The sequence below is a fragment of the Equus quagga genome, chromosome 2 (assembly GCF_021613505.1).
Source record: "Equus quagga isolate Etosha38 chromosome 2, UCLA_HA_Equagga_1.0, whole genome shotgun sequence".
NCBI classification, from domain to species: Eukaryota; Metazoa; Chordata; class Mammalia; order Perissodactyla; family Equidae; genus Equus; species Equus quagga.
Window position 1 is genome coordinate 140,913,073 of NC_060268.1, and position 12,514 is coordinate 140,925,586.

General features: G+C 33.8%; 1 protein-coding gene across 1 annotated transcript in view; it reads left to right on the forward strand.

Annotated features, from left to right (window-relative positions):
• PCDH15 (protocadherin related 15) overlaps positions 1-12,514 on the forward strand; it is an 874,042-nt gene that overhangs the window by 752,207 nt on the left and 109,321 nt on the right. The window contains exons 26-27 of the mRNA XM_046654051.1: positions 4,522-4,631; positions 6,601-6,741. Coding sequence (XP_046510007.1) covers positions 4,522-4,631; positions 6,601-6,741 — 251 coding nt within the window. The remainder of the gene's footprint in view (positions 1-4,521; positions 4,632-6,600; positions 6,742-12,514) is intronic.

Consider the following 12,514-nt stretch of genomic DNA (forward strand, 5'->3'; position numbering starts at 1 on the left):
ATAGGAGCCTCTGCTGCCATCAGAGATATGTCGGGACACATGGGCATCAAACCCAATTCAGATCAAGCCTTGTAAAAAAACCTCTGGTGAAGGCCCTTCCCAAAGGCATTTGAAAAATATGAAACTATCCGTCTCTCCAATGTTCAAAGTTGTTATCCGTTAAAAACAAAATCATTTCTTTTATCAATCCTTTTCTGGGGAATGGAAACCCAGTTGATCCCTTGACGCTTATGCTTCATCAGGAGAGCTGTAGAGTTCCCCTATGGAGCCCTGTCTCCTTCAAGTGTCTTTTATTGCAAGAGCGCTTCTTTTCAATTTTATCGGCAGTGAAGCTAGCTTTAAAATGTAGAATTCTTGAATTTCAGACAGCCAACAACTATTTGTTTTGAATTAGATGTTAAAAAGTCAAATTGGAAGAGGGATAATGATGCATTGTTATTATAAAATAGGTGAATTGTAACTATATTAATTAATAGCAAAAGAAAGATTTGTAAAAAAAAATGAAAAGACTTTTGTGGAATCCTTGATTTGGCCATAATTCTTTGCTTCTGAAATTAATCAATAGATTTTGATTGTACTCAACAGAAAGGAGAGAGGGAATGATGAATCACGTTATATCAGACTCAGAATAGTAGAACTGGAAAGTACCTTACGGATAGTTTACTCTAAAAATCATAAACTGTCAGCCCATTAATCAAATTGAGTCAGATGATGCTTTAAAAAATAAATTCCCATTGGCTGCAAAAATGTAAAAGCTCATAGACTTCACATAAAAATTTGAATTTCTTTTTTCCATTTTAAAATCACAGTAGACTTGCATTATTGCATGGTAGTGACCCTTATTAAATAGAGCATGCAGGGTCCAGTTCCTTACTTCCATTCTTTTCCCATTAGTTTATGACCAGCCCATTTTATTCAATTTTGTTATCTTTCTGTCCTCTCTGTCATCTGATTTTATGGATCCTGATTTATTATACCAACTCCTTCATTTTGTATGCCAGTTATATGTGACTCCAAAAGGGATATATAATTTTCCCCAATCATTTAAGTGATACTTTCCACAGCATAAAACAAAAATAATAAGAGTCCTGCCTTGAAATAAATAGGAAAGAATTGAAATTTTGTAATCTAATGCTCATTATCATAGAGTTTCCTTTCATTCTAGCCAGGAGAAAATTGCATTTTTATAGCATGTTTTGATTGTGGTAGAAACTGTGTTGGAACAATTAAGACAAAGGTTAATGAGGAGATATTTTGTAGAAGTAAATCTGTTTAAACATTTACTAACAAGTAGAATTTTAAATGCTTTTAGTGGTATGCATAGGATTTAAATTCCTTCTTAAATTATGCCAGCTACTTTTCCCAGTATTAATCATTTCCATCCTGATTGTACAGAAATAGCCATAAAATATTATTTTTGAAGTTTGAAATAAAAGATGGCATTTTTCTAATGTAAAAGCTGAAGGTACGTTAGCTGCAGACTTCATATTTCTGTACTTTATGAGGATTAAGAAACAAATTAACTATGAAAAGTGTAAAATTTAGTTCTTATCTCATATAGTAAAAAGACAAGTAAACAATTTAAGCGGTACCTACTTCCACAAAAAGAAATTCAGTTTATGAAAATTATCCGAGAATATGACTAACGGATGTTTTCTTACATCAAACAAATTGTATGTCATTTGATCTGTCAGTTCATTGCTCTTAACATTCAAGCCATGTATATTAGCTGTCTATTGCAACATAACAATATTAACACAAACTTAATGAGTTAAAACAACACCTATATCATCTTGAAGTTTCTGTAAGTCAGAAATTGGTTACCTGTGTCCTTTATTTCATAGTTTCACCCAGGTTTGAATCAAGTTGTTAGCTAGGGCTAGAGTCTTATCTGGGGCTTGACTAGAGAAGGGTCCACTTCCAAGCTCATGTGGTTGTTGGTAGGATTCAGTTACTTGTGGCATGTTGGACTGAGGGCCTCAGTTCCTTGCTGTTGGTCAGATATCACCTCCAGTATCTTGCCACGTGGACAATTCCATATGTCCACTTACTTCATTAAATCCAGCAAGGGAGATGCTTAGAGTCTACGAGAAAGAAGAAAGTTACAAGTTATAATCTTAAGTAACGTAATCACCAAGGTGACATTCCACCTACTTTGCTGAATCCTATTGGTTAGAAACAAGTCATTATTTAGCCCACTTGCAAGAGGAGAGGAATACACAGGGTAAGAATACCAGAAGGGAGAGATCATTGAGGATTTTAGAGACTATTGTATTTCCATAGCTTTCTGATATTAACTGTTTCCAGGTTTTTTATTTCACAATCACCATGGAGAGCCATTAAGCAATGTGACAAATAGCAAATTGTCTTAATGCCAATTTATAATCTAATATATAGCACAGAAATGTATCTATTCATAATAAAAAATAGTCCATTAAAATCAAGCTTAGTGTCACTTCTGTAAGTGTTTTTCTTTTTGTGGTTGACTACTGTTATTTTCAGTTCAAGCTTACCAGTTCAGTTCAAGGCATCTTTATTTCACTGAACTAATACTATGACAATGACTAAATAAATGTTTATAAAATGTAATTGTGTTATCTCAGACACCTTACTTAAGAAGCGACTACATAGACAATTGTATCATTTTCTAATCTACATTTTTTTAAATTAGTTGGGACTCTTTTGATTGGAAGTGATAGAAATCCTAGATAAAGGAGAAAAAGAAGAGAATTTGTTTTTTCAGTAAGTGAAATGATGAGCCTGCCAGCTTCACGTATAGCAGCATCTAGAATGTTAGTCAAAGTGTAGGGGATCTATTTTCAACCTTAGTCATTTCATTTATGTTGGTGTCATTAACAAGAAGAACCTTCTCATAAGGTACAAACATTAAAATTCTAGCCAAAAAAAAACCATCTTTTTTTCTAATAGTTACAGTAAAATTCCTGGGCAATATTTTCATTGGCTATGTAGGAAACATGTACCACACGTGAACACTGAGAAAAGATAAATTGTCCTCATTGGCCAGTGATAGGTAATATGCCTTTCCAAATACCCTGGGGATTGGGCCAGCTCTACTCACCACTTAGACTGAGAATGGAGGAGGGGTGGTTATCTAAAGCAATATCTGGATGCTGTTAACAAGAGAAAGCAGAAAAGATGCAGGGGAGTAAAGTACATACATACTTTATAATTTTCATTAAAAATTCTATACATTAGTTCTTATTCTTTATCAGGAAATAGTTATTGACCATGCAATGAATATATGGACCACCATTAGGTGCTGGAGCATCTGTAAGATACATTACTTTACATTTAGGTAACTTAGCCATTTAAGTATATGGACTACAGTGGCAAAGAACATAGCAATTTGGACAAGACGTTTATGAAGGGTTGTATGTAATTAAGTTTTCAGACTATATTTGTAGCTCAGGATTTGTTATAAAAGACTTCAGTGAAGGCACAATATAATTCCACAATGTAATCTAGTTTAGAAGAACTGAGAGGATGAAGAAAAAAATGAGAGATAATATTAAAAGAGTAAGTATTGAAAGAAAAAGACCATGTGAAAGAAATGACAATAAGATTTATATTATCAGTTTGAGAAAAGAGGCAAATCTTGTAGAAATCAGTTGGGTTAGATAGATTGACTAGACTATGAAAAGACTCAGAGATATTTTTTAAACCTTATATTTAATTATAGATCTATTGGAGCTGGATGATATAAACATCAGTGAATTATAAAAGTGAGATTTTTTGCATTAATTTATGAAGATAAAGTTATAATGGCCTAGCTACAGTGACGAATATTGTACAATAAAATTGAGATTTTGAGAATGAGATAACGTGTTGTTGAAAATATATTTTTGAAATTAAGTGAATATCATAGTACTGGGGACATAATGTGGCTACAGTTAAGCAAAATAAATGAATTCAAAAGAAATGTGAATTTTGTGGTGCCATTCATTCAAATACTTTTAGTACAGTTAGAACTTTACAATAGAGCAAGAATAAAGACTAGAAAAAGACATTTGGAAGCAATTTGCTTAAATATGGTAAACATTTTTTATGCACATCATCAAGAACATATTTTTATGTACCTCATCAACAACAAAAAAGTACATTTTTACGTACATACATCAACAACACAACCAACATTTAACATTAGCAAGTTGAAGTAGAAAATTGTATCCATTTACTACTTTCAGTCCAGAAGATGCTTTAGAGACAAGTGAGGAAAATTTTGTATGACATTTGGAACATAATAAAATAGCAGTGTGTTCCATCTTAAATGAAAAACAAGGCAGGTGACAAGACATTCTTAACAGAGCATTTGCATGATTTTGAACATAATTTGTTAGAGCTGGAGTCTGAAGGTTGGTACTTCCTTAAAAACTTCAGAAAATAGTATTATTCAAATAAAGATGTACACACATAAACTAACTCATCCTGTTATTAAATTCAAAAGTCTGTCATGGCAAAATATGGAAAATAAAAAATTAATCATTTTCTCTAAACCTTCAGACCTCCTCCAGTAAGTGAACTTGCCACCAGAGGGACTATGGTTGGTGTCATTTCCGCGGCGGCCATCAATCAGAGCATTGTGTACTCCATTGTTTCAGGAAATGAAGAAGGTAAGCAGCTGTTTAGTCTTTGTTTTCACCATAAACCACTAAACTGAGATTTGGAATGAATTTCATATTGAATTATTGTTTACTCTATTCCTCTAATAATAACCTGTCTAACTGAAATGTAATTGTTAACTAGGTGCCAAATATGATTAAATATCCAATTATATTAACAAAAGTGATTTCTTTCCCCTTAGGAAATACTAGATATCCAATTCTGGAAAGCTTCTCTTCCTATTCATTTAGGGAGATTTTAATGACATTTCTTCAAAATTAGTGCATCATACTTTTTTAGCTTTTGGTCATAATTATACTAGTCCCTTCCCTGTACCATCCATGACCCTTATTCCGTGTCATACCTGAGCTAATCCTGAAGAAATATTAGAATCATAAATGATGAGTGCCCAAAGAGACACATCTGTGATAAAAGCCACGTATGTCGTATAATATGATTTCTCAAACAGTTAAATTAGACATACAATTAACAGTTGTAAGTAAATAAATAATATGAGATTTGTCTACCGATCATTTTCCCCTGAGAATAGAACGGTTTGCTAGTCTCTAGGAGTAAGTCCATAGCTCAATCTTTCTCGCACATTCTTTGTTTCTCCCATTATCCACAGGTCACTTGTCCTCTTTCTTTCCCTTTTGATAAGCTGGATGGTCTGGCATATTGTAGGCAGTCCAAAAATAGTTAATATATATTTGATAAATAAATGAATATTACATATTTAATAAGTCAATGAATATTAATGCTGTTAAGAAGTTTGCAAGGAAATTATGAAGGCCTTTTTCAAGTATTTCGATAACTAACCATTACTAGAAATTACTGCCCCCGAAGCAAGTTCTCAACATTGTACTTTTTTTTACTGCTTTCTTCTTTTTTTCTTCTGTGCTGCTGTGCCTCCTCCCTAAATATTACAAAACTTCCTTTCTCCTTGGACTTCCGAAATCTGACTGAAGCTGTGATTTCTCAGTCTGTTCTGCTACTTTATTTCTGTGATCCTGTCTGTTGTTTTTCCTTGGAGATAGCAAAGTGGCTCCACTTATTACCCTCTCTCCCCGACAATGACTATTTTTGCACTCATTCATTTATTAAATATTTCAACAGATATTTATTAATTCAGACAAGAAATATTTATTGAGCATCTATTATGTATTATGTGCTCTTCCAGCCACTAGGCATAGAGCAGTGAATAACACAGATCCTTGCCTTCATAGAACTTAATCCTCCAATAAGAGGAGATAGACAATAAAAATTATTCAACTGGTAAATATGTAGTATTTAGGTAGTAATACATGCTATGGAGAAAAGTAAAGAGAGGAAAAGATAAAGAGTGTGCAAGAGGTAGGATATTATGAAGTTTACCAATGTCCCTTGCTCTTCATTCGAATATATATCAGCAAACTTATTTTAAAAAATAGACAGGACAAAATATTTTAAGATATTTAGAATATTAAATTATATTTTCTAGATAACCAACATATTAAATTATCTGTTTTTCTCTGAAATGTTCTTAGCAGAACACCAAATCTACAAAATAATAAGATACATTAAATAAAAAGTGTAATAATCCATTAAGATCTTAAAATACTTGGTTAAACTAAATTAAATGGGTTTCTTCAAAACAGAATTTCTGAAAGCCTTTGGTATGAAAGAGGACCATCTGAATCTGTAGTGAGGGATATAGCATGTATTGCTTCCCAAATGTTCTTGACCAAAGAAACATTGATTTCTGGGAGTATCTCAAAAAAACTGGAGCTTCAAGGCATGCACTTAAGGAAACGCTGATATTGATAATTTCTGGAACATAGTTGCCAAAGAGCTGGAACATAGTTTCCAAAAGCCAGCTTTTTGTAACTTTTATGCATTACTCTTATTACAAATAGATGTTTTTCAAATCACAGTGCTTTTTAAAGAGATTTTTCCCTATAGTGGGAAGAAAATGACCAAGGAATTGTATTTTAATTCTAGATATGTTTGGAATTAATAACATCACTGGAGTCATCTATGTAAACGCCCCTCTGGATTATGAAACAAGGACAAGCTATGTACTTCGAGTCCAAGCTGATTCCCTGGAAGTGGTCCTCGCTAATCTCCGAGTTCCTTCGAAAAGTAGGTTATCTTACGTAAAGGTTTTAAAAGAATTTTATGATGTTTCTGCTCATTTTCTAATGAAATACATATGTCAAAATAAAGTTGTCAGTGTAAAAGGTAGGAAGATTATTAATACTCAGAGATGTTTGCCCATTCTTTTTAATATCTGATATATGGCAATCAGGGAGTGATTTCATATCTCTGAAATGTCAAGACAGTAGCACACTATTTCCAAACTTTGTATACAATATTGTAGAATACTGTCACCTGTGTGTGTTAGATAATAAATCTCATTCTTAATTCCACAGAGAGGTTCCGGCTAACTCTCTGGACTGTGTATTGTTAATGGGTGCATGATCGCTAGACATTCCCTGAATTATGTGGCTTCTGGTACCTATGTATTTTCTTAAAGCAGAGGAAAACATCTCAAAATGAGTGACTAACACTTGTCGTAATCTATATGTTGCATTATATTTAATTCACAGCCATTTCTGGGTGATGGGAATTTTTATCTTTATTTTACAAAGACGTGATAAGAAAAAATGAAGTGATTTTTTAAAAATGACACTGTCAATAAATGAAAAGTTGGAGATTTAAGCTCACATCTTGACTCCAAAATCTTTTTCCAACATTTCAGTGTGATATAGTTTACCCACACAGGGAAGCAAATAAAAGCCAATTTGTAAAGGGGGCCAGCACAGATTCTGAGAGATGTTATCAATAATGGGGTAAATGCTATTCTTTCCCATCTATTGTAGTAATACTCCTTTGCACTTTAAGCAATCCATCACTTTTTTTGTAATCACATCAACTTTTTAGAATCTGGAAGACTCAGGAAAATTAGATTTAATTGTAACCATTAGTAGAATAGAGGTGCAGATAGACTGAGAAGTGGGAAGCGGGATCTGAAACATTCGTCTTTTACTCTGGGACCATCCCTGGACAGCCTATCTCAGCACTCCATCAGTCAGCATCTTAGAAGGGGGATAGCAAAACAGAAGAAAGTGTGAGAGCGAGAGCAAGGTACACATGTTCATGCCAGAACGATAGAGCCCAGGCAGTATGAGAGAAAGGAGAGCAAGATGGGAAGAAAAGATGGAAGATGCATTATAGAATATTCTTTATCAGTTCAGCAATTAATGATCGTAAAAATAAACCACTCCTTTTCATTTACTTCAAATCTCAAGGTCTAGTGTCGAGGAGTGCACAGTTGCTTGTACAGGTACAACCAAATCATTTGAAAAAATCAGATTATATACAGTGTATCTTTGGCATTAAAGGAATTAAGTTGTCTTCAATGATTATGCATCACTTGCATAATTGAATTGTTTAAAAATAGCAGACCAGTTCTTTGAGTCTGTGAAATCTTTAAACTGCAGGCAATTATATTTTTATAAAATATAGAGGATGCTCCGAATTGTAAATCTAATTGACTAGACCAGGAGTCAGAAGGCTAGAGAAGGTCCAAATTACATAATGTAAACTACTTTTTGCAAATAAAAATAAATGTGAAAGTTAATTGAAAATTTGTCATCTTTCTTTGAAACAAAGGAAGAGTTAGATTTAAGAAGGAAATTTTGCTAAATATGTAGGTTGTAGAACTTGGCACTTTTCAAGAAATAGCTCTGATTTCTAGGAATAGAGATATATTGAGTTCTCGTATGTAAATATAATATAACTAACTCCCATTGACTGTTGCTTATATGTAAATCTAAGGCTAATAAAAGTTTAGCTAATGGACACGTGTATACTTATATGTGCCCCGTTATGTATGTAGAGGTGACCAAATAGGAAATTCACGAATTATCCTCTCAGAAATGGGTGATGTCTAGAAGCTGAATGTTAGTTTGTTTAATGCCTGATTCTTTGAATATTGTTACTATCATTTCACAACTACCTTTTGCCTCTTGTGTGTGAAATACAAACCCATGTATTTCTAACACAGTTTCACGTATTAATGACTGTTAATGGGTTGTAATCAATCCCTAGTTCATTATACATGCAAATAATAAGACCGTTATGTAAACTGAGGTGAATTAATTGCTTAAAGGTTCGTCCCTTTTTCAGAATTAGTGGCCCAATGGTTTTAGCTCTACCACACATCATATGAATAAAGGAGTACAGAGAATAAATTTAATTCATTAAAGAAGTATTTTATTGTGGTTTCTTTACCAAGAATTTATTAATGAAGCCAACTTTCAAAGTAAGTTTTACAGCTATACTGCAACTGGATTTAATATTTAAATGTAAATTAATAATGAAAATAGAAAAATTTTAAAACTCATTTCCAAAATTTGACACCAGCAGTATTTAAAACATTTTAGAATTTTTGTATGGAACATTTCCAGCACAAATAAAATTACACAGGCTGTTATAATGAACCTCCACATATCAACTACCCAAAATCAGTATTATCAAGTCCTGGGAAATCTTTCATCTGTACTCCCAATTACTTCCTCATTCCATTAATCTGAATCAGGACAGAGACATAACATTTCATATGTAAATTTTTCAGTATGTATCTCTTAAATATAAGGACCCTTAAAACTTAATCACAATGCAATTATTACTTCCCCCAAATTAACAGAAATTCCTCAATATCAACAAATATCCAACCAATATTTGTGTTAAAAATTTGTTCACATCAAAATCCAAATAAAGTTCATACATTGCAAGTGGTTGGTGAGTCTTTTAAGTCTCTTTTAATCTATAAGCTTTACCGCTGTCACTCATTTTTATTCACCTTAATATTATTTGTTCAAGACCGAAGTTTCTGAAGACTGGATTTCAATGACTGTATCTTCAGTGGGTCATTGCGTGTTTTTCCCCATCCCCTTTAGTTCCTATAAATTGGGAATTAGACCCGGAGTCTTGAATAGATCCAGGTTTTTTAAGAAAAAACAAATCGCAGTTGATATTCACTGCCTCTTGAAGGGGGCACAAGTCCCTTTGAGGCTCTTCCTTTTGTGAGAGATGCAGCCTCGGATGGCCATTTCCTATCTGTTAGTTCCTTCCTTTCCTTTCTCGTATATTTGTTAGCCAAAATATTTCTGTAAAGAGAGACTTCCCTGTATCAGATATTTGGTTACCCTGAGGTCCTGCTCCTATAGGAAAGGCAGGAAAAAAAAATGTTCTTTTATTCACTTGTTTTTAAAATAAGTTGATTCTCTATCATACTCAAAATGTGACTACTGAGATGGTCTTCTGGGCCACTGGGTTTCTATTGAAACTCTACTATAGTACTTGAAAAGGAAGGAGAGAGGATATGTAAACAAAAGTGTGGGTTATATTCCAACAGGTAAACAAATGGATGTGGCTGTGCTCCAATAAAATTTTTCTTACTAAAACAGGCCAAGGGCTGGACTTGACTGAGGGGCTGTAGATTGCTGACGCTTGTTGTAAGGCCTACTTTTACTTTACATAATACACCTAGCCTCCTTTTTTTGGCTATTGTTTGTATATTTCCTACTGTGAGCGTTGCTTCTGCTTCATCTGCTTCCTTTTCCCACACATCTGATTGGAAGTAATATTGCTTTATCCCTGTTAATACCAGCAAGGTAATCAGTTATTTAATTATGTGTAGCTTGTCTTCTAGCAGAGTCCTCAGAGCAGACTCAGAGAAACATCATTTCCTATGTTCTTGTGCATTAAGTAAAGTTTCTCTGAGGCCCTTATAATTGAAGATAAATTTGGCTAGATATAAAAGCCTTGACTCATATTTTCTTTCTTTGACTGAAACATTTTGCTCAATTTTCTTCTTCCATGAAGGATTACTGTCAAAAAGCGTAATGACAAATCGGTTTTCTGTTCCAGTGGGTGTTGCTCTTATTTTGAATTTCCAAAGAATTTACTCTTTTTCTTTAAAGTCCAATAGTTTTATAATATATGTATTATATATTATAAAACATACATTACACATCTCTGTGTTGGCTATTCTGGGTCATTTTCTGCATATATGTGGCATATCCATTCAAGTTTTTTTTTTTTCTTAAAGATTGGCACCTGAGCTAACAACTATTGCCAATCTTCTTTTTTTTCTTCTTCTTCTTCTCCCCAAAGCCCCCCAGTACATAGTTGTGTATTCTAGTTGTGAGTGCCTCTGGTTATGCTATGTGGGATGACACCTCAGCATGGCCTGATGAGTGGTGCCATACCCGCAGGATCCAAACGGGTGAAACCCTAGGGAGCACGGGAACTTAACCACTCGGCCACAGGATTGGCCCCTCATTCAAGTCTTATTTCAGGAAAGTTTTTTTGAATTCTAGATTTTATTATTTTTTCTGTTTTATTAATTTTTTCTTTGTCATAGGAAACTCCTATCATATGAGTAATAAATCTTTTTCTTGTATTTTCTGTATCACATTCTCTCTAACCTCTTTTAATATCTTTCTTCATTTAGATGATTACAGACATTTGGTCCTTTTCAAAACATCCATAGCACAGTTGGTCCACTACAAAAGGTCCTTGACATTTAGTCCTGTCCAAAATGTCTATAAACCATTTGGTCCATAAGACATTTGATTCACACCTAAAGGTCCTTGATATCTGGTCACATTTAGCCCTGTCCAAAACTTCCACGGAGACATGGGGTCCACTCCAAAAGGTCTTTGACATCTGCAGGGCCATTTGGTCCTGTCCAAAATGTCCACTAGATATTTGGTCCATGCCAAAAGGTCATTGATATTTGGTTTTGTCCGAAACATCCATGGAAACATTTTGTCCATGCCAAAAGGTCCTTGATATTGGATCCTGTCCAAAACTGTTTGGCAGGGACTAAATATGCTAATGGACATTTTGGACAGGACCAAATGTCAAGGATGTTTTGGTGTGGACCAAATGTCTAATGGAACAAAAGTCTTGTGGGCCAAATGTCTTATGATGTTTTGGATGGGACCAAATGTCCCGCAAGAAGGGTTCAGATTTTTTTAAATTTTCATTTATGGATTTTTCTAATTCTGATATGTGTTTTTCTTCCATAGCTTCTCTTTTTTTTCATAAATTATTTTAGTTTGTTTCAAAATACTAAGCTGTAGTTTTCACCTTTTTAAAACAAATGCCTTCATTTTTTTAGGGCCATTATTTTGTTTGCTAATCTCTTTTTACCTTGTGGCTTTGAGCATGATCTTTTTCTGTCTTTCATATTTAAGTGAAATTAGTTTTTCCATACTTTTCAAAAAGGAAGGTGGGCTAGGATAGCTTTTCTAATTCATAGCTCTAGACTATCTGTTTCAGTTCTTTTCATTGTGTTAAAGAGTTTACCCTTCTACTTTTAGAGATCTGCCTGCTTTTTTCTGCACTCCAACTTTAATTGGAGAAATTTTCTTTCCTTTGCCCCTATTTTGCCTGTCTTGCTCCATTTCTAGTCTGTTCTCAGTGTTTTCTCCTTAGTGTGGAGTTTTGTCCTGCTACTTCTTTCAATTAGCTTAGTTACTTCTCCATTTAGTTCATGTTGACGACTTTGAGGCTCACTAGCTTTCAGGACCAATAGAAACTTTTAGTCTTCCCTGAACTTCCTCAAAAGCAATTATCATCACACTTGCTGATAACGCAGAGATCTTGTTTCTGTCGTTTGTTTTCCACAACTACTCATATTCTCTGATTTGGATGTTAGCTTGTTGCTTTATTTAGTTGTAGATGTTATCTGTAGCTTTTGGTTTGATCCTAGGATATTATCCTACTTAAATAAATTTGATAGTGAGGAAGAAAAGCAGGAGAACTCCCACAGAAATAACTATCACAGGTTAATAATTTAGCCCTGCCAAAGTTCCATGGATGTTGATAAAAGACAGAA